At 46.5% G+C, this 21,514-nt stretch overlaps 1 protein-coding gene across 2 annotated transcripts in view; it reads left to right on the forward strand.

Annotated features, from left to right (window-relative positions):
* The window catches only part of rnf213a (ring finger protein 213a), a 28,397-nt gene extending 7,165 nt beyond the window's left edge, over nt 1-21,232 (forward strand). Inside the window, exons 17-67 of one of the 2 annotated variants that reach the window (XM_047039150.1) lie at nt 48-231; nt 343-516; nt 653-805; nt 911-1,527; nt 1,612-1,771; nt 1,873-2,090; nt 2,171-2,308; nt 2,532-2,696; nt 2,823-4,104; nt 4,198-4,379; nt 4,478-4,633; nt 4,713-8,321; nt 8,404-8,528; nt 8,630-8,743; nt 8,859-8,983; nt 9,062-9,184; nt 9,315-9,379; nt 9,469-9,622; nt 9,721-9,862; nt 10,044-10,235; nt 10,412-10,542; nt 10,649-10,806; nt 10,911-11,123; nt 11,341-11,528; nt 11,812-11,932; nt 12,040-12,140; nt 12,325-12,507; nt 12,611-12,777; nt 12,874-12,973; nt 13,059-13,173; nt 13,349-13,574; nt 13,735-13,934; nt 14,124-14,246; nt 14,402-14,512; nt 14,632-14,874; nt 15,234-15,309; nt 15,404-15,438; nt 15,566-15,666; nt 15,805-15,961; nt 16,075-16,249; nt 16,468-16,562; nt 16,703-16,954; nt 17,042-17,174; nt 17,461-17,544; nt 17,649-17,829; nt 18,105-18,306; nt 18,454-18,531; nt 18,946-19,143; nt 19,377-19,466; nt 19,708-19,886; nt 20,049-21,232. In XM_047039150.1, the coding sequence (XP_046895106.1) occupies nt 48-231; nt 343-516; nt 653-805; nt 911-1,527; nt 1,612-1,771; nt 1,873-2,090; nt 2,171-2,308; nt 2,532-2,696; nt 2,823-4,104; nt 4,198-4,379; nt 4,478-4,633; nt 4,713-8,321; nt 8,404-8,528; nt 8,630-8,743; nt 8,859-8,983; nt 9,062-9,184; nt 9,315-9,379; nt 9,469-9,622; nt 9,721-9,862; nt 10,044-10,235; nt 10,412-10,542; nt 10,649-10,806; nt 10,911-11,123; nt 11,341-11,528; nt 11,812-11,932; nt 12,040-12,140; nt 12,325-12,507; nt 12,611-12,777; nt 12,874-12,973; nt 13,059-13,173; nt 13,349-13,574; nt 13,735-13,934; nt 14,124-14,246; nt 14,402-14,512; nt 14,632-14,874; nt 15,234-15,309; nt 15,404-15,438; nt 15,566-15,666; nt 15,805-15,961; nt 16,075-16,249; nt 16,468-16,562; nt 16,703-16,954; nt 17,042-17,174; nt 17,461-17,544; nt 17,649-17,829; nt 18,105-18,306; nt 18,454-18,531; nt 18,946-19,143; nt 19,377-19,466; nt 19,708-19,886; nt 20,049-20,202 (12,648 nt within the window). In that variant the 3' untranslated portion in view covers nt 20,203-21,232. The remainder of the gene's footprint in view (nt 1-47; nt 232-342; nt 517-652; nt 806-910; nt 1,528-1,611; nt 1,772-1,872; nt 2,091-2,170; nt 2,309-2,531; nt 2,697-2,822; nt 4,105-4,197; nt 4,380-4,477; nt 4,634-4,712; nt 8,322-8,403; nt 8,529-8,629; nt 8,744-8,858; nt 8,984-9,061; nt 9,185-9,314; nt 9,380-9,468; nt 9,623-9,720; nt 9,863-10,043; nt 10,236-10,411; nt 10,543-10,648; nt 10,807-10,910; nt 11,124-11,340; nt 11,529-11,811; nt 11,933-12,039; nt 12,141-12,324; nt 12,508-12,610; nt 12,778-12,873; nt 12,974-13,058; nt 13,174-13,348; nt 13,575-13,734; nt 13,935-14,123; nt 14,247-14,401; nt 14,513-14,631; nt 14,875-15,233; nt 15,310-15,403; nt 15,439-15,565; nt 15,667-15,804; nt 15,962-16,074; nt 16,250-16,467; nt 16,563-16,702; nt 16,955-17,041; nt 17,175-17,460; nt 17,545-17,648; nt 17,830-18,104; nt 18,307-18,453; nt 18,532-18,945; nt 19,144-19,376; nt 19,467-19,707; nt 19,887-20,048) is intronic. The other variant, XM_047039151.1, reaches the window with a different exon arrangement.
* The last annotated feature ends 282 nt before the right edge of the window (nt 21,233-21,514 follow it).

Raw genomic sequence — 21,514 nt, forward strand, 5'->3', positions numbered from 1 at the left:
ATGAAGCCATGTAATATGGATGCACTTTTTTTACCCTGTGCATACAGAGCAAGTCTGAAGATAAACTGTTTCAGAGGATAGGAGGAATAAACTGGAAATTCGGGAAACTAATTTCTACTATAATTGAGAAATCGTGGCCGAAAGACAATGGGCGTTATCTGGGAGAAGAGGATGTGGTCCTTGAACACCTCCTGTCCTGGACTGCTGCCAAGAACATCTTCCACATACATGGTACTTGTTTGATTCTACTGACTTGTTAACGAACTGTGAATTTATCACACCCATTCTTTTAACACCCATTTTGCCATCTACTCAACTTAATTCTGTACTGTATTTCTTTAGGTGCCGATCCAAAGCTGATTCAGCATCTATCTGAAGTGGCCATTGACAGAATAGCAGTAGCGATTTCGTCCTTTACAGCCATCTCCAACCAGCTGATTCATGGAACCATCAAGATCAGTCTGCTGAACTACATCCTGAAAAGGAAGGATACTTTAATAGAGCTGCTGAAGATAGGTATGCCTCATGGAAAGTGTGTTGTGTAGTACTTGTGCAATGAATCATTGTTATGAGTAAATCATATTTTAATGTCTACCTGCTGATGGGACTAAGATTAATCATGGAATGTCTGTATTGTAAAAAAAAAATGCAGACTGTCTATCTGAGAATGAGCGTTACAAGGATGAGGGTGCCATGAGGAGGCTTCTGAAATGGAGACAGGAAGAAGTTAATGCTGTGTATCATGAGAAGGAGCTTGTAAAAATCCTTCTGACAATGAGCTGCAAACTTCAAGAACACATCACAGGTGAGGGGGAATGGGGAAAATTCATGGATCATAAAATATTTTGAATTTCTAAATCACTTTTTGGGCATTGGTTTTCATGCTGAAAATGTTACACTTGTATTACAGTTGACTTAGATGAGTTGAAAGCAAGACAAAGCACCAACATCGAAAGGATGACCTTGGACCAGTTTATGGAAGTTCATTCATTTGAACAGCTGTCCTCGCCAGTGGCTGGTGTGGTCACATTCTTTGACCTTGATGAAACCATAAAAAATATGGCAGAGTTTCTACTTACTTTTGAAAAGAGCTTCATATTCAAAATGTGCTGGGTGGAGGAGGCTAGATTATATGCTAGTGGAAATGTAAATGGTGAACTTGAAGAAGCTGGAGTTGTTGATATTATGGCAAAACCAAAAATGATATACGACAACATTTTTCAGCCTTGTTTTGCAAAGTATGAAGAGATTTACAAATGTCTGAAGAATGGATCTCTTAGGCTTGGGGAGGTTGATACCCTCTTTAAAGCCTACAAAGGGAAGTATGAGGGGCTAGCAGAAGAGCTGGAAATCATGTGCAAAATCGACAAGTCCAGTGACAAACAGTGGATTCAGAGAAGAGCCCAGCAGATCGAGCAGTACCATGAGCTTCACCTTGCTGTCGCATCAGCTCAAGTCATTATGATGGTCCAGGAGACCCTTGGCCTTCAAGGCGACTTCCAGGTTCTACAGACTTTGTTAGAAGTTGTAAGTACCTTCTGCCCGTTCGATGAACATTTTCATAATGCAATTATTGTACTCCTCATCCTAATGATGTTCAACTGTTCTCAGACACACGCTGACTTCAAGAAGGAACATCTGGATCGTATCGACAATGACCTAATGCAGGCCAAAAGGGTTCTGGTGGATATCACAGAACCTCGCAGACTGTGTCTTCAGGAGCTTGGTCTCCGGAGAAACTTTGTCAACTGGGTGAAAGATGCCCTTGAAGGTAAAGCACTTACATATATTTAACATGGGTTATCATGTGAATACAGGATAGAGTTGATCTTTTCAGTTGAATGCATTCCTGCATACCTTCCGTCATTCCAGATATCAATGAGCTGAAAGTGTTTGTCGACTTGGCCTCCATCTCTGCTGGAGAGAATGACCTAGATGTGGACCGTGTGGCCTGCTTCCATGACGCTGTCCTTGGCTACTCCTCAATGCTCTATGAACTGAAGCCTGACTCCGGTTTCCTAGCCCTCAAAGAGATGCTGAAGAAGCTTTGGAGGGCATTGGAGAATGACACCCACCTCCCTAAGAAGCTGGTGAGAGTATTGTTTCAAATGGGGGAAATGGTTTTGAATTTGGTGCTTATGAAACTGACTTGCCATTGATCTTTTTCCAGCAAGACACTGCTCGCCACCTTGAGTGGTTGAAGACTGTTAAGGACAGCCATGGGTCTGTAGAGTTGTCCTCTCTCTCTTTGGCATCATCCATCAACAACAAGGGTATCTATGTCATCAGTGCACAGAATGTAAAGAAGGTAAACAGCTTCACTATTAACAGAATGCTCTTTCCAAACCATAAAGAAATTGTTGTCCCTCTCCACTAGAATGGTTTGACTTTGAGATGAGGGTCTGTGTTTATCTAATCAGCTAGCTATAAGGCAACAGCTGATGTACTGATTGTGATTGACATAAGCACAACACTACACGTTATTGAGAATGCAATTTCACAGCATTTTTGTTCGATTTGATCAAATCTAGTTGAGCATGGACACAGCTGTGAAGCTGCTGATCCCAGAGGACCATGACGAGGACTGGGAAATGCGTTCCTATTCGTTGGAGGACCTGAGGGAGCTGCAGAACAAACTAATGCTCATGTCTGGAAAGGGAGACCAGGGTCAGTGTGAGGTAGAGCAATTTGCAGAGGTATGTTGAGCATCTCATCCTGCTTTGAATATTGTATGTATTATTTGTCTGTAATGACTGTAAATTGATTTTAGTCATTGACAGCCAATAGTAATAACAATTGCACCTTCTGCATTTTACTTTTAGGTCTTTGCTAGTGTTCAAAGATTAGCCGTGGCATTCATTGCTCTATATACAGCTGGAAATCCCCTGTTCAGATACTGGGAGGCCCACATCAACTGCAACTCAGGCAGCGAAGAATCAGGGATTGTTATGGACTTCCATTTGGGCAGTGTTGTCAGTGTAATTATGGTGGAGGGAAGAATGGTGGATCAACTGCCTGAACTGTGCAAGAAAATGGAGACTTGTTTGAAATACTGGGAAGACTTCATAGATAAACAGAGATCTGATCAATACTACCTTAATTACTACACGGCTGAGCAGATTGTCTACCTGTGCAGTAAGCTCACTCAGCAAAAAGTGACTGGCTTGGATGACCAAGTTATCATGATGTTGTCCTTTGTGAAACCCAACTGCAATGCCTCAGATCTGAGGCATGTTTGGCATGCACTCCGGTATGAAATACTCACCAAACCAGCTGAGCAAAATAAGGACATTGACTTTCAGACCTTTGTGGAGGTCTCTTGTGGTGCGGAGCAAATACCTGAGTTGATAGAAGAGCTAGATCTCTCAGATAATTTGGCAAGTCTCGTTGAACAAGCTAGTGGCACACAGAAGCTGAATTTGATGTGGAATGCCTACATGAAAGACATGAAGACTTTCCTCCCCGACACTCTGGATGTCAGAAGTCTAGGAAGACTTCTGGAAATACTGGCCAACAAAGAAGATGAGACTGAGGATGAAATCACTGAAGAAAAGAAGGAAAGCATCCTCTTTAGACAGATGCCACATGGCCTTTCCACAGGGAGCCCAAACCTCATTGTTTGTCCGCACGAAGATGTCTTGACATCTTGCATATCCATTTACATGAGAAGTGAACGCGAGCCATTGCCAACTTATGACGAGGTCCTCTTGTGCAGCTCATCTACACCTTTTGAGCAGGTGGAACTTTTTCTCAGGCGCTGCCTCACTGCTGGTTACAGAGGAGACAAGATCCACACCATGCTGTATGGGGATCAGCTGACTTACGAAGTGAGCTCCAAAGTTGAGAACTTCTTCCAGCGAATACAGGGGCAAAGCAGGAAGGACTACAGGCTTGTGTTGATCTGCAGTTCAGATGGAGAGCATGCCTACCTTCCCTCAGCCTTCAGCAAACATAGACTGCACATGGTACCTCAGGAGCCCTTGGCTCAGATTCAGAAGTACCTCAACAGACACTACACTGTCCCAGCAGATGAATGCAGTGCTGCTGCTGTGTTCAAAGATAGACTGTGTGTTGGAGTTGTGTCATCTGAAAGAGCTGGGGTTGGTGAGTGGTATTCCTTTTGTTATTTGGTAATTTCCTATTAAGGTACGAGTTGTCTTTAAATCATTGGTTTCTTTACCAATTTTTTTTATAAAGGTAAATCACTTTACATCAAGAGGATGTACGAGAAACTGAAGGCCAGCACAAAGACATCTTCACTGCTGAAATGTATCCGCTTGATTGACCCAAGGGTTGATGAAAATATCCTTGTCCACTCTCTGCTCAACACACCACAGAAAGCAGAACTGATCATCTTCCATTTTGATGTCACAACATCGGTAAATACAAGGCACAATGTTGATTTATTTTTATTTTTTAGATATATAAATTCCATGGTATTCCTATGTGTTAATTGTTGGTGATGAATATTCAACAGGTGCAGAAGGGCCTCAATGAGTTTCTGTTTAAACTGCTGGTCCTACGTTATTTAATGGATTCTGAGGGACGAATGTGGAAATGCAGCAGTCAGCAGCTTTATGCAATTGAGATCCTAAGGTCAACTGTAAAGTTGCCTAGAAATGTCTCAAGAAAGGTTTGTTTTTTAAAGACTTTGTTGAAGGCATTTACTTGTCTTGATGATGGAGGACTTCATCTTTGCCCTGTTTTCACAGAGTCAGAGTGCAAACACCACATTCCTGGATGTCTTCCCAAACATAATGTGCCGCCCTCCGAAAGAAGTTTTGGAGATGGAAATGAGAATGCAAGAAGATACTTGCACTGTGAAGCCAGAGGACCCTCTAATGGATCATCAAGAGTTCAAAAGCGAAGCCTTTCAGAGGCCATACCAGTATCTGACGCGATTCCATAATCACGTGGATCTCAACGCCTACATGTATGAAGGAGTTGAGGGGTCCCATGGAGAATGCCTGCAAATGCTCCTCATGCACTGTGGCATCATGGATCCATCTTGGGCTGAGTTGAGGAACTTTGCGTGGTTCTTAAACCTCCAGCTAAGAGACTGTGAGACGTCTGTTTTCTGTGATGCCTCTTTCACAGGCGACACTCTTCAAGGATTCAAGACCTTTGTGGTGGACTTCATGATTCTAATGGCCAAAGACTTTGGCACTCCATCACACAGCATTTCAGACCAGAGTCCTGGGAGGCAGCAGATGGACCTCACTGGGGTGACCGATGAAGACTTGGCCCCCTTCCGGATTAGGAAGAGATGGGAGTCAGAGCCACACCCATACATCTTCTTTAATGACGACCATGTTTCCATGACCTTTATTGGTTTCCACCTTCAACCTAATGACCAGAACTCTGTTGATGCCATTGATCCATCTACGAGACGGGTAATCAAAAAAAACATAATGACAAAGGAGCTGTACGAAGGCCTAAAGCTACAGAGAGTCCCTTTCAACATGGACTTTGATCAACTGCCCAGAGCAGAGAAAATTGAACGCATCTGCAATGTTCTGGGAATCCAGTGGCCTCTCGATCCCGATGAAACATATGAGCTCACCACCGACAACATCTTGAAGATGCTGGCAATCCACATGCGATTCAGGTGTGGCATACCTGTCATAATCATGGGAGAGACCGGATGTGGAAAGACGAGGCTCATAAAATTCCTCTGTGAACTGCGAAGGTGTGGAGTGGCCACTGACAACTTGAAACTGGTCAAAGTGCATGGAGGAACAAGTTCCGACATGATCTACACCAAAGTCAGAGAGGCAGAAGCCATTGCATGTATCAACCTAGAACACTACAGCTTTGATTCTGTTCTTTTCTTCGATGAGGCCAACACCACAGAAGCCATCAGCAGTATCAAGGAGGTCCTCTGTGACAAAACTGTTGAAGGAGAACATTTGAATGTCAACTCCGGCTTGCAAATCGTTGCTGCATGCAACCCTTACAGGAAGCACACAGATGAAATGATTCAGAGGTTGGAATCAGCTGGCCTTGGATATAGAGTTCGAGCTGAAGAGACAGATGAAAAGCTGGGGTCCATTCCGCTCCGCCAGTTGGTGTACAGGGTACAGTCGCTACCACCAAGCATGATCCCTCTGGTGTGGGACTTTGGTCAGCTCAATGATCAAACTGAAAAGATGTACATCCAACAAATTGTCCAGAGGGTGGTTGCAACCAACATGGTTGATGCAGAATACACTACGCTCATAACAGATGTCCTGTCTACCTCACAGCAATACATGCGGACAAGGAAAGATGAATGCAGCTTTGTAAGCCTGAGGGATGTGGAACGTTGCATGCAAGCTTTTGTGTGGTTCTACAAAAGCCATGAGATGCTACTTGCAGAGCTTCAGAAGTTTGTGAAGAACCAGAACACAGAGAAGGGTGAGAAAAATCCAAAGGGCTTGCATGAGAGGGACCCAGTCTTGTGGTCTCTTGTAATGGCAGTGGGAGTGTGCTATCATGCCTGCTTGGAAAACAAAGACAAATACCGAAAAATAATCTGCAAGTGTCTTCCAGAAGCGTACACCCCAGTGAAAGTAATGCAGGAAATTTCCCTCATGCAGGATCTCCTTCTGAGTGGAGTCCCCTTGGGGGAAACCATTGCAAGAAACAATGCTCTTAAGGAGAATGTCTTCATGATGGTGATCTGCATTGAGCTGAGAATCCCCCTCTTTTTGGTCGGAAAACCAGGAAGCTCCAAATCTCTGTCTAAAACCTTGGTTGCTGATGCCATGCAAGGCCAAGCGTCCCACTCAGAACTCTACAAAAGACTAAAACAGATTCACTTGGTGTCTTTTCAGTGCAGCCCCCACTCCACACCAGAAGGCATCATAAATACGTTCAAGCAATGCGGACGTTTCCAGGAGGGAAAGAATCTGAGAGAGTACATTTCTGTGGTGGTGCTGGATGAAATTGGCCTGGCTGAGGATTCCCCCAAAATGCCACTAAAAACCCTCCACCCTCTGTTAGAAGAAGGATGCATTGACGATGAGCCCCTACCCCACAAAAAGGTTGGATTCATCGGTATATCTAACTGGGCATTGGACCCTGCCAAGATGAACAGAGGAATCTTTGTGTCCCGTGGTGACCCCGATGAGAAGGAGCTGATCGAGAGTGCTAAAGGCATATGCTCATCCGACACAATGATCCTTGAAAAGGTCCGAGATTTCTTTCAGCCCTTTGCTAGAGCCTACCTAGCCATCTGCCGTAAACAGGGGAAAGGCTTTTTTGGCTTGCGTGACTACTATAGCTTGATCAAGATGGTTTTTGCCATCACCAAGGCTACAGAGCAGACTCCAAGTGCGGAGAAGATTGTGGAGGCAGTGCTGAGGAACTTCAGTGGCAGAGATGATGTGGATGCTGTCACAGTGTTCTCCAACAGGCTGCAGATCAAACCAAATCTGGAGAGCATAAGTGCTATTGAGCTGGTGAGGGAAAACATCAGAGCGATTGGTCAGGAGGAAGAATGCCGCTATTTGCTGGTTCTGACCAAAAACTATGCAGCTCTTCAGATCCTTCAGCAGACCTTTTTCTCAGAGACCTGCCAGCCCGAGATCATCTTTGGCTCCAGCTTCCCCAAGGACCAGGAGTACACTCAGATTTGCAGAAACATCAATCGAGTAAAGATCTGCATGGAAACCGGTCGAACCATTGTGCTCCTGAACTTGCAGAATCTTTATGAAAGCCTCTACGATGCTCTGAACCAATACTATGTCTGCCTGGGAGGACAGAAGTATGTGGATTTGGGCTTGGGAACCCATCGTGTGAAATGTAGAGTGCACAAAGACTTCAGGCTCATTGTCATTGAAGAAAAAGAAGTGGTCTACAGGCAATTCCCAATCCCGCTCATCAACAGGCTGGAGAAACACTACTTGGACATTAACACTGTCCTCAAGAGTGAGCAAAAAAGAATTGTTGAAGAACTGGAGAAATGGGTGGGACAGTTCGTTGCCCTTCACAATCAACACAGCATGGTATCACAGGCCCACAAGTATCAGCCTCCTGATGTCTTCATAGGCTACCATTCTGACACATGTGCTTCCGTGGTCCTCCAAGTCACAGAGAGAGAGAAAGGAGAGATGGACGACTCAGATCCCCAAAGAAAAGTGCTGGATGAGGCTAAACTCATCATGCTCAACTGTGCCACCCCTGACTCTGTTGTGCGGCTAGACTGTACAAGTCTCTCCAAGGTGGAAATCGAAGGTTTGGCCAGAGTCTACTTTGAGGAGCAGAAGCATAGTTCTTTGGCTGACTTCATGGTCTCCCACACACAACAGGACGACCAGTGTCTTTCCTCTTTCACAGAGGTAAATTGTTCTTGTCTATATACAGTATTCAAGTATTATTTGATTAGCATCGTCACTCATTAATCTTGATTGACTTTCTTAGGTGACAACATTCTCCAGACTTCTGACGACATGTGACATTGGACCACTGGAGGAGATGGTGCAGAGTGTAGAACTTCTCTCTCTACAGCAATTTGACACAGAATATTCCTTCCTCAAAAAGATCAGGTTTGTTTATTAAAAACAGGTGTGATGTGTGAGTATGGAATGATTTTAATAACAAAAAATATTGTACAGTCTTAAAAAATAAAATAAACTTCTCTCCTTAGGCATTTTCTCACAAGAAAAACCAAAAGAAAGAATGCAACTAGCAACAAGATCCTTATCATTCAGTCTGACTTTGTGGAAGCTTCCCACGGCGCAAATCTTATTGCATCTGCAAAGTGAGTCAGTGGTAATGAGTGTTACAGCCCTGCTGTTGTGTTTCCCCCTGGTCCTTTGTCTTCTGCTCCCTCTCTCAGGTTCGTGTTTTCAGAGTATTTCTGTTTGGTTTTTAAGATATTCGGCCATTAACGAAATCAACAAGTCAAGACGTGAGGAGATGGATGGGAAGGTTTTCATTTACTTTATCACCAAACTGCCAAGGATGGAAGGAGGGACTTCTTATGTTGGATTTCATGGAGGTAAGGTCATTTGGAGACTTTTGAAGTAACTTTTTAACAATTTAGGATGAAGCATTCAAAAGCATTTTTTCCCTAAAGGTCCATGGAGGTCAGTCCATATAGATGACCTGAGAAGATCAAAAGACATTGTGTCAGACATCAAAGCCTTGCGCAATCTGACAATAAGCCAACTCTTTGAGGAAAAGCAAGATCAAACTGAACGTAAATATACAGATAACATTCAAAAGCAGAATAGAGTTGTTCTTGTATCTGTTTTCAATATATTATAAAAAATAGTACCCAAATATATAAAATAATTGACAAGTACCAATAACTTTCTGTGTTTGCGTAGCTATGGAGATTGATGACATGTACTCTGAGACAGAGCTACCTGAGACGGAACAGGGGGACCAGTCTGTGAGTTCAGTTAAAACAAGTTCATCGCCATTTGTCATTGTTGTGTCGAGGCTGCTGCTTATTTTCCTTTTCTTTATGACATGCCACAGGGCTGGGAGAGTTTTGTGGACACAACAGCACTGGTGCGTAGCTGTGTCCAGAGTGCGGTGGGCATGCTCAGAGACCAAGTAGAGGGTGGCGGCCGCAGCACCAGGAGAGTTGAGATCCTGCTGACTCTTCTGTCCAACAACGAAGAAATAAGAGGTGTGCAAACCGTGACCTGTTTTCCACTCATTCTCTTGATACGATCTTGTCGCAAACTGTAAAAAAATAATAATATTTACAATGATTCTTGTCTGAAGGAGAATTCTTGAGAACTGTGAAAAGACGCCTTCATTCTCTGCTGGTCACCTACGATAGCAGTACCCTCTCTTCAAATAAAAACAACTGGGTCATCAAGGAGGCGTCCAACATCGATGCTTTGCAAGAGGGTGGCACGTTCAGGTAACACAACCATTTTCTGTTATATTTTAGGTCTCGGTGCTTGTAATAAGTTAAAAAGCAATTAGGCCGTAGGAAGGTAGTAAGTCTTAACACATTTTCATGTTGATAAACATCCTTATAAGGCACTTATTACCTATTAAGAAATGCTAAACTCAACATACAATAACACTAACCCTAACAGACACACCCTGTGGAAGCGTGTCCAAGCTGTGGTCGTACCCTTTCTGGCTCAGCTGATCTCTGTCGTCGACCGTGACCAAAACCTGGACATCCTTCTGGACACCAACTCTAGTGAGCCTGTCAAGAAGCTGTGGTTGGACATCTTTGGGAATGATAAACTACTGGATGTCCCCTATGCAAGAGTGGACCACAAGTAAGTAACATCTGCGGTGTAACACATTTAAGTTTAAGTTTAAGACACATTTAAGTTTAACATTTAAGTTCATCATTGCAAGTCGAGTAAATAGTGCACTATTTCTTTTCCAGTCTAGATGCAGGTTCTATCCTTGTTTTAATGATCATTCTCTAAAAATCCTTTCCTTCACACAGCGCCGAGTCCCATACTATCCTGGTCCAGAACTACATTTCTCCAGATAAGAATGTCAGCTGCAGCATGCCTTTCAGCTGGAGGATCAAGGACTACCTGGATGAACTCTGGGTTCATGCTCTTCATCGTGAAGGTAACTGCATGCAACTACTGTACCGTACCTATGTTCATCAAATAAATAGGTGGCTGCTCGGTGTCAGTCTCTTGTTTGAGTGATACCATGTCCTATCACCTGACAGGCCACACTCAAAGTCAGTTTGAGGAGTTCTTTGGGAAGACCCCACTGGGCAGATACATCTTGAAAGCAGAGAAGGAGATGCAGGCAGAGTTTTTCCATAGATACCTGCAGGATTTCATCTCCATGACAATGAACCTTGCCTCTAAGCATGATCTACAGGTAGGATCATTCACTCTTAAAAGGTTTATGATTTTCACTTTGGTAGATCTTGTGGATTTTCTTGAGTGTTTGTGTTGATGCTCACAAACCGTCTAATTCCCCAGCTCCTATGTGGTGCCCTGAACTGCTGTGTTAACGAGCTGCGAGTCCAGTCTGAAGTCTCCATGGAAAATGAAGTGCTATCACTACCTTGGGTCCATGCGGCCTACCACAAATTTAAAAACCGTTTGCAGAACCTCTCCAGGATGATCCACATTGAGCCCCAGGTGCCCGCTGCTCTCCAGGGTAACACCCACGCCACGGAGGGGGCCGAGCTGGTAAGACTATGCCCTGGTTTACGATTGCCATGGAAACCTCACTTTAAATTCATTGGGGAACACCACAAATGGTAATGGAAAAACAGAGGCAGAGGCCCATTGTTGCCCACAACATGGCTTTTGAATGGCTCTTACTCGTTGTGAGCTTGAATGGGTTCTACCTAATATCATTTTAGCTCAAACACTATCCTCCCCCCTTTCGCCCCACGCCTCTAAGGTCCTGGATGTGTACGCAGCGTTGGCCTCCGTGGAGTTCCTGGAGCCCCAGGCTCTGGACACAGACCCCCAGAGACGGGCCTGGCTCAGGCAGGTCAAGAGGCTGCAGGTCCCCATAGAGTTGGTGTGCTCTGAGGAGAGTGTGAGGCATTACGGAGAGAGGAGCAAGACCATGGCTGGCAGGGTCCAGTAAGTTCCATGTCGATCTAATGAAATGGGTGGTTCTTACTATGCGTCATCATACTCGGTGTGTTTTACGGTAAACCCCACCTGATTCTGAGCTGTACGACCAGGGCACACAACAATGTCACAGAGCTACCATCAATCCATTTGATTGTATTCTAAATGCAACTTTTCTCCGATCAACACTCTTAGAAATAAGACTATTCCAGACTAATGCAGTGTGTGTTTAATTGACGTCACTATATTGTTTTTTGCACCACGTGAGTTGACTTTGTTTGGTACCTTCTAGGACTGGGTGGAACCGAATCTTCTCCCTGTCTTTGTTCGTGGAGCACATGTTACTGGGCATTGAGGAAGTCGAGGTGAAACTGAAAACACTCGTCTTGGAGCACACGCGAGGACTTGGCAAAGTACGTTTCGTTTATCATATAATCATGAGTCTTGTTCAACCCCCTAGCCATCACAAGGACAAGGATGTATTGTCTTCAAGTGCATTCTTTCTGTTAACCTTGTCAAGGTACTGGAAAAGAGTTCTGACCTAAAAATGCAGAAGCCGTTTGAAGATGTGATCGGTATATTGAAGGCCTGCAAAGATGGAGCAGTGGAGTGTTTCTTCAGGTGTGGATGGTTTTTCTATGTGCTTCTGTGTTTTTTTTAAGTGTACGCTCAAAAATACATGATCATTTCCAATTAGATACACTGCTATCAACAAGGCAATGACAAGACAAAGATCTGCTCGAATGTTTCAACTTCAATCCAAGTTTCAAATCCAATTGGTGGATGCCCTCTTTTGTCCAATCAGGTTTGGCCTCCAGCCATGCCCAGTGTGTTTGGGCGACCCTCAGGACCCCCTCAGTCTGCCTTGCAAACACATCTACTGCCTGGGCTGCATCAAACAGTGGCTAGCCCCAGGCCAAATGTATTGTCCTCTGTGTATGCGTGAAGTTCCTGACGATCTCTCCTTCCAACCCTCTGAGGACATACGGTATGGAAATACACACCTGCCCACCTCAAAAGAAAAACAATGAAAAGCATTGAAAGGATGATTTTTCCTTTTTTTTATGGATTGATGGTGTTTTTATTTGCAGTCAACTCATCAACCAGAACGCCCAGTTCAGGAAACGGTGCAATGCCTTCTTCATAGACATGGTCTCCACCGTGTGCTTCAAGGACAACACCCCCCCCTGTCAGAATATTATTAGCCACCTTCTGTCATTCCTCATGGTGGAGGTCCCAGCTGTAGCCATCCTCAGAGGTATGTTGGAACAGCTCTTCATGTTTGTTTGGGTGTTTGTTTGGGTGTATGTACAAGTCTGTGGTATTCTGATAATGTGTGTTTTTTCCTGTTTAGGGAGGCAGATTCTGACCAAGGCGCTTTCTCCTTTTGATGACTCTGTGGATAAAAACCCAGTGGTGCGTTCTGTAGTGCTCAAACTTCTGCTCAAGTACAGGTAAGGAGCAAATGGTTGCTTTTTACATTCAGGATGATTTGTAAGTCGTGGTGCACACTTGGTAATTCAATGGATTTTCTTCAAGCTTTGACGACATCAAAGGCTACCTGCAACATCACCTGACTGCAGTGGAGCAATCCAACATCTTGGACGAATCAGACAAAACAAATCTCTACTCTCTTTACATAAACTGCTTGGAGGTATGTCTGAATAACCAGAGCATTGCCTGTATCTCATTCATGATTGTTATAAATAAATGTTTTTAAATTAATCCACAAATATGACACTAATTATAGGTGTTGCCGCAAAAAAGTTTCAAAATTCCAAATGGTGAGTTCCAGAGTGATTGCAGTTGCTTGCTGTGGTTGTTTCCAGGACTCGATGTTTGAGAGGACGCAGTTCCACACAGTGGCAGAGCAGCAGGCGTGTCTGAGGGAGGAGAGAGCCTTCCTGGGGGACTTCCTGCAGTCGCACGCTGCCTCGGGGGCCCAGGGTGCCACCGTGGAGTACCTGCAGCAGATAGCCAGGACGCGCTTGTGTCTGGATCTGTCTGCGAGCCTGCTTGTGGACTCCCTGGACGTCACAGGTACCTCGTCGTCTGGTATGTGGGATCACATGTCAAGTATCCTGTAGCGTTGACAGCCTGACAGCGATTCCATCCACTTGGAACAGTCTGGTTAGACGGTTTTTGAACAATGTATTTCTCGTTTAATATTCATTGCTGTTGTCATGTCGCTCGGCCCTCTCTCTCCCTTGCCTAGAAGTATCCCAGGGCGGACCCCGGAATGGTTCTGCTGCGTTCCTGGCCAGTGTGATGGAGCTGTGCGAGCACAGCAGGAACGACTGGTACAGGGTCTACCTGATCCGCAAAATCTGCAGCCAGCATGGAGTCGAGTTTGTCCAGAAGCTCCAGAAAGAGGCCAGCGTCCGCTGGCTGTTCCCTGAAGAAATTCTTCAGCAGGTAACTCCTGGCTATAGTCTTGTCTATGGCATTCTTGAAATAAATACTGGATCTTCTCATTTGATCCTGTGTTGATTTGCTACAGTATAGCCATGCACTCTGATTATAGCTTATTCTGGTTCTGTATTTGTTGGGCATACATTGAACGGTGGCACTGTGTGTGGATTCTCTCTGTTCTCCACCTGTCAGGGTCAAGATGACAGCCTCATAGATCAGTACCTCGTGTGTGGAGAGGATTACAAGGCAGTCCGAGATGCTGTCGCCAAGGTCATGGTGGAGGGCAAAGCAAAGAGATGGGATGCGGCTTGCGAGGTAATTCTGTTCTGTTTAACCTCAAAACTGAGACAACGTTACTTGTCGAATAATCATAGTACATACTACTGTAGGCTACATTGTTAGGAGAAAAGACTTGCTCATAAGTGTGTGTGTGTGTGTGTGTGTGTGTGTGTGTGTGTGTGTGTGTGTAGGGTTGTGCGTGTCCGCCACACAGAAGGACAGTTTACCTCCTTCTGGCTCTGTTCAGAGAAGTCACCTCTCTCTACAGGGCAGCTAACCCCGCCTTCCACCCCAAACCTCAGGTCAGTCTCTCCACCTCCATATCCACTTCAAACCCTCATAACATATTCCGATTTGGAAGACTTGTCTTTACAACACGTGACCAAGTATGAGTGACTCTTTCTATCCTCACCTCTCCTAGCAATGTAAGGCGCTGGTAGCTTTGATTGAGACCTCCAAAGTCCTGGCCACCCCAGAAGTGAAGGCTTTTGCCCGGGCTCTGGTGGCCAACCAGCTGGGGGCCATGGGAGTCCGACAGGGGGCCTCTACAGCAGAGAGTGTGGTGGTGGAGCTCACCGTCCACCTGGCTGCTGTCTTGCTCTGTGGGAACCCGGGCGTGATGACTCCCCTTCAGCAGCTGGCACTGGTGCCCGCCAACATGCAGGTGGGCACACTGTCCCCTCAAGCCTGTCTCGCTCGGTCTCGTCTGTCTCCTTCAGGAATGCTGTGTTGGTTCGAGTTGTTGCATTGTAGCACCTGGATTTTCTAGGGGCATGTTTGAAAGTGGGGAAGATGGCGTGCTGGATAATCTTGGAAGTAACAAAAACTAATTTAGTTCTGGTGCATATTTGAATGTTTTTTCCCCCCCAGCATCCACCAACCTTTAATAAATTAAAATAATAAATATTACATGTGATGCTAGTGATGCACCGAAATGAAAATTCTGGGCTTTTGGGGAATTCAGAAATGTCAATGAATCTCATTAATCAACACATTTATTAAGACGTCATGGTTATTCCACAGAGAGCCTTCCTACCCACTATGCCAGAGGACATGATAGCAGTAGCTCGCCAGGCCATGGGACCATTGCAGTGGTACTGTGAGTACTGACTCAGTACAACTGCATATCAGAGGACATTCAAAAGATCCTATCAAACATTATTTGTCATAATCATAATCGTTATCTTCCACAGTCTGTCCAAATGGTCACCCTTGTACCATTGGAGAGGTATGTAGCACAATGCTAATTTAAGCATAGTGACACATTGTGACTCTTTTTCTGTATCTACTTTTTAGATTGTAATTCATGAAACATGTAAAAGACTTTTATTCAGCCAACCCCATCATTTATATAGTGTGGCCAACCTATGGAGAGAAGCAAGTGTCTGGACTGTGGAGTGGTGATTGGAGGAGACAACCACAGACCGGTCCAAGGCTTCAATGTTGCTGAGAACCAGTGAGTACAGTCCCGCTCACTAACATCCATGTGCCTGAATCCGTGTGGTTCCAGCTTCATAATTCCGTTCAACATGGCCGCCTGAGCCCCATGGTGTCGTCCTCGTTAGTGAGGAAGTGTTTGGGTGTGTCTCCTCAGGGACGACCGCACCCAGACTGGCCACGTGCTGGGAGACCCCAGACGCAGGGCCCAGCCTGACATGATGGACACCAAGAACATGTCCCCCGTGCCCTTCAACCTGGTCCGCCTGCTCACCCACATGGCCATGCTACTGGGCTCCACCAATCACCGTCAGGTAGACACACACGAGTACAGGCGTAACTACAATGCTACTTTGATGAGCATTTGACTCATTTGACTCTAAACGTCACTCTTCCGCCTCTCTGTCTTTCTCTCTTTGGACTCCAGTCCATTGCTGCCCTCATCAAGCCTCCAGTGGCAGACCCAGAGGCGTTCCTCACGGCCCACGTGCAGAAGGACGTGGAGCAGCTCACCAGGTCCCTGGGGAAAGGAGCCGACGACGCGGTCAGCACCGTCCACCTGGTGATCAGCAGCCTGCTGGAGCCTCCTCAGCCTGGACAGTGTAAGAGGCCACGACCCCTGCTGTTCCTCTCTGCGACTTTAAACTCCATCTTTCCCCCTGTGTAGTCACTTTTTCAAGGTCAATTCATAGTCATAACTGACCTTTTATTCTCGGCAGACAAATTGGCTCCAAGTGTAATGAAAGAACATTTGATGGACTTTATCCATGTCGTCGTTGTCTTGAGTTCAGTTAAAGACTGTGAGGTGTTTGCGTTCCAGGGCCTGTTCAGTACGATAACTTGCTCTCCACCAAAGAGGCCAGAAACGCCTGGGAGACCACCGTCGGCAATGACGTCATCGCTCCTCAGCTCAAGGTAAAATCGACGGGAGACACAATTCCTGAAACATCTCAACATGTGTCCGGTGCTCTCAGAAACAGTCAATCCAATGTCTGTACTCTCCCTCCTTTGGTCTCCTTCTCATGAATCCTCCTCTACCTCCTCCCTATCTCCAGGACCTGGACAGGCACCTCAACAAGGTCAACGGCTTCATCCGGACTGACACCCGGGTCTCCACCAACCCCATCATGAATCTGGTGTTCGGGGACCCCGTCCTGTTCATGACCTCGCTGCCCCAGGCCTCCCTCATCCATGGCTCTGCCGTGTGGAGCTGCAGGGAGAGGGTGTCCCTGCTCAGCCTCGCCCACATCGTGGAGCAGAACGACGGCAAGGACGCCCTCCCTGTCCTCTGGAGGTTCCTGCAGAAGGTACGGGGCTGGGGGAAAGACACTCTTGGAAAAGTAGTTGAGCTTGTGTTCAGTCGGTGATGAGCGTCTCCCTGGCTGCGGCTGTAGGAGGCCGAGGTGCGTCTGGTGCGCTTCCTGCCTGACCTGCTGGCCCTGCAGAGGGACCTGGTGAAGAGCTTGCAGAACGTGTCAGACCTGCCCTGCAACACCATTGGAGAGTTCCTCAACAACCACAAAGCAGGTACTAGAGCGCTGGGTTCAGATACCAGAGCAAAGACGCGCGGCGACAAAGCCAGAAAAGTTTGCCTTGTCCAAAGTTCGTCTGGTGTTGGGGAATAGCTTCACTGTAGCAAGATGGCCAGGCACCGTTAGTGCTCAGTCTCTACAAAGACTACTTGTGATTCAATCCTGTTGAAATGCAACATGCTCTTTGTTGTCCCAGCTGGCTCATGTCATCATGACCAGGATGTGATATTGAATGTGGGTGTCTACAATATGGATTAACAAATGGGTTATTTTAATCGTAGCCACTCTGAAATCCTGGTATGAGAAACGCATCCAAATCTTCCTGACAACTTGGAATCAGCTCAGGGTGTCTCTGGAAACGAACGGTAAGATAACAAACAAACCGAAACACCACGATCGTGTGGCTCAATCCCACCTCTCGGTCTTGGCCACATGGATTACACCAGCTGAGTCTGTGTCTTGGGTACAGGTGAGATTAAGATCCCCGCTGAGTTCTGCCAAGAGGACCTGGACCTGAACAGCGACTTTCAGGTGCTGTTGCCACGGCGTCAGGGTCCGGGCCTGTGCTCCACGGCGTTGGTCAGCTACCTCATCGCTCTGCACAACGACATGGTGTACTGTGTGGACAAACACACCGGGGAGCAGACCAGGTAGGGACACTGTCAGACCACTTTGGTTTATTGACCTTCTTTATATTCATGAAGACTCTCGAGGGAGAACGTATCTCAACTGCATTCTTACAGCCGCCCCAAAAACATGCCTCTTTCTCTGTCTCTCTGTCTCTCTCATTCTCTCTGTCTCTGTCTATGTTTCTTTCTCTGTCTCTCTCTCTCGCTCTCTCTCTCTCTGTCTCTCTCTCTGTCTCTCTCATTCTCTCTGTCTCTGTCTCTCTCTCTGTCTCTCTCTCTCTCTCTTTATCCTTCAGCTACACTGTGAGCCCGGCCGACCTGACAGACCTCCACGTGGTCCGCTACGAGCTGGAGAGAGACCTGCTGGCCCTGGTCCTGTCCAACTGCCAGTACAGCATGGAGCGAGGCCAGGAGACCCTGCATGAGTACGACCTGCCCAAGATCCAGCAGCAGATCCTCACGCGCTTCCTGCAGGGCAAACCCCGCATCACCCTCAATGTGAGCGCGTGCCTGCCTTACTAGGCAAACACACATGCGTGCCCTCTTCCGGTTCACACGCCCACATGGGATGTGAACACGCGTCCGTGTTTTTGTCGCCATTAGCCATCTTTGATGTTTTTTTTGTCTTCCACGTCGTCTAAACAGGGCATCCCCACACTGGTGAACAGACATGACCGCAACTATGAGAATATCCTCAAGGATGTGAAAGAAAAAGTGGGACAAGTGAGTTTGCGTTGCTTGTACGTTTGATGTACACGATGGTTGTGTGCCCGTGTGTGCCCAGTCTGTGTGTGTGTGTAGAGACACGTGCGTGTGTGACCTGTGTGTTACTGTTCACACCCCTCCCCTCTCCTCTAGGAGTCGAGTGTGTGCCCAGTCTGTGTGTGTGTGTAAGAGACACGTGCGTGTGTGACCTGTGTGTTACTGTTGACACCCCTCCCCTCTCTAGGAGTCGAGTGTGTGCCCAGTCTGTGTGTGTGTGTAAGAGACACGTGCGTGTGTGACCTGTGTGTCACTGTTCACACCCCTCCCCTCTCCTCTAGGAGTCGAGTGTGTGCCCAGTCTGTGTGTGTGTGTAAGAGACACGTGCGTGTGTGACCTGTGTGTTACTGTTCACACCCCTCCCCTCTCCTCTAGGAGTCGCTTGCAGCCCTGGCCCTGTCGGGCCTGGCGGGGGAGCTGCAGTCCTACAGCGAGGTGTGTGAGGCCCTGGCCACGGTGGAGGTGGCCCTGGGCTTCTTGGCCATGACCGGGGGGGAGGCCTCCATGCAGCTGGACTGCTACCTGACGGACGTGCTGCAGATGGGAGACCAGACGGACCCACACATCCTCAAGGTTAGAGGCCTCTCTCTCTTTGTGTCGGTCTCTTTCTCTCTATCTCTCTCTTCCTTCCTTTTCCTCCCCCCCCCCCCCCCCTCTCTCTCTCTCTCGATTGAACACACGCAGCTACCCGTGTGCCTCCTCCTCTACAATGGTGAAGGCCAGCTCTGTTTTTGGAACAGTCTGGGTCTTGACGTGAGATCCCTCCATTTGTCTTCTCCTCTCCCGTTGCGTCCCGTCCTCCACAGACCCTGAACAGGTGCAGTCTGAAGCACTGTGTGGCCCTGTGGCAGCTCCTCACGGCCCTCAAGTCAGAGAACATGCTGCGTCTCAAGAGGGTAAGAACCTCAGCACTGCTCAGCAGCCCTGACACTCAGACTCATATACAAATAGGGTCAGATACCTGGGTGCGCGTGATTGGTCCGACCCAACCAAAAAAGGGGCCGTTCATTTCATCCTTCACGGAGTTGGGATTCTGCACCCTTTGTACTCGGAGCACACACGAGTCACCACCAGGGTTCGTTAACACGTGCCCTTGTCTCCCCTGCCCCCCCCCCCCCCCCCCCCCCCCCCTTCCAGGACCCGTTTGTGGGCTTGTCGGAGGAGTACAGGACAGCTCTGGGAGAGGAGGAGCGTCGGGCCCTGACAGGCTTCTTCTCCAAGGGCTGCACTGACCCCTTCCTGCTGGAGATGCACGAGTTCCTGCTGCTGGTTCTCAGGAACCCCCAGGCCCCAGACACCTACAGAGCTGACTGGGGGTGAGAGAGGCTACACACCGGCTACAGTAGCAGGCCTAACATACCACAGGGTGATGGAGTGAACAGTCGAACAGAAGCCATCTCCTGAAATGTGTTTAACCACAATGTTTAATATGCCCCCCCCCCCATTCCTTCTCTTCTCCCCCCCCCTCCTTCCCCCAGTCTGAAAGAAACGCTGGTGTCCTACATGGAGCGTAAAGACCTGGACGTCCCACCCGAGGTGGAAGAGTTCTTCCCTGGGAAGATCCTCTTGTCCCATTACCTGGAGGTCTGGAAGCTGACTGTGGCCTTCAAGCAGGAGCGGAGCCAGAGATAGGGCCAAACCAAGCACTCGTGCTCTGCCCTAACTGCCCTGTAAGACTGAGTTTACCTACAACAGCAATGTTAGTTTTAGTTAGTTAGTTAATTTTTCCACTGTTTCTTACTGTGTTTGTTGCTCGGGTAAATCTCAAAATGTGAGTTACACGATACTTAAATGATAAATAAGTGTTAAAGAAGCAATCAGATTAAATGCCTTTGACTTGGCTGTTCTATGTGAACCTTTCTCTCTTGGCCGGAAGTTTACAATCTTGTGTATTATTTGAACCACTTTGTACCTGTATCATTAGGGGTAAGCTGTCTGTTTGACACTGCCTACCCCATGCAAGAAATGCAATTTGTGTTGAAAAGCACTCTTATTTTTGCTTCAAAGTGCCAAAACTGAAAACAAATGTGTGAAATACGTACACAAGCGTATTACTCAGATGTCTGATGAGTAACTGACTTTTATTGATCAACAATGTACCTTAATCAAAAACCATAGCTGGTAAAATATATACATAATTTTTCATTTTTTTCTTTCTGATAATTGTTATGTTGAAATGTTCTAATTTGCACTTCTTTTAATGTGAATCTATGAGGGTGAGTTGTAAGAGTTTGAGAGAAGGAAGAGGTTTGATTCTAATATAGTTAAGTTATGTGGTTAACTCAGGTACACATCTGTATAGATATAGAATAATGTTTCAGGTCTGATGCAGAAAAAGCAACCACTTACCAAACCAATCAAGTACTCCATGCACTATGGCAGAGCGTATGTCTTCAGCCATCTCCATTACGTGTCATTGAGATAGATATTTCTTTCTGCCACTGTCAGTTACCTCAACCCATATTGTTGTATCACAGTACTCCTCTGTCACAACACATGTGACAATGCTTTCTGCCTCTACTCTGAAGCCTTAGGGAATAATCAAACTCATTATGTGGCACTTTGATCCTCTCGTTCGATTTAATGTAGGACCAAATTGTCTTTCTGTACTCCATTGTCAAAAGAACATCATGTTGCTGTGACAAAATAAATGTTCTGCCTACCTTTGTGTCTGTTTGCAATTTTTGTTGTTGTTTAAACTTAATATACAAGCTATTTTCCGACAATCGTTGGAAGTTTACACTATTGTATGCTAGTCATCTTGATGGGTAGGTGTCATCTGTCTGCTTAACCCACCACCTGACCTTGGCCAGCCAATGGGATCCCACCTTACATCCTACTCAGAGACACGATCCTAGTTAGACAGGAAATGGTTACCTGACCCCTTGACCCTGCTCTGTTGGGAGGGCAATGTGTTTCTGATCAGCGGGATGGACATGATCAG

The sequence above is a fragment of the Hypomesus transpacificus genome, chromosome 17, assembly GCF_021917145.1.
Source record: "Hypomesus transpacificus isolate Combined female chromosome 17, fHypTra1, whole genome shotgun sequence".
Classification (NCBI taxonomy): domain Eukaryota; kingdom Metazoa; phylum Chordata; class Actinopteri; order Osmeriformes; family Osmeridae; genus Hypomesus; species Hypomesus transpacificus.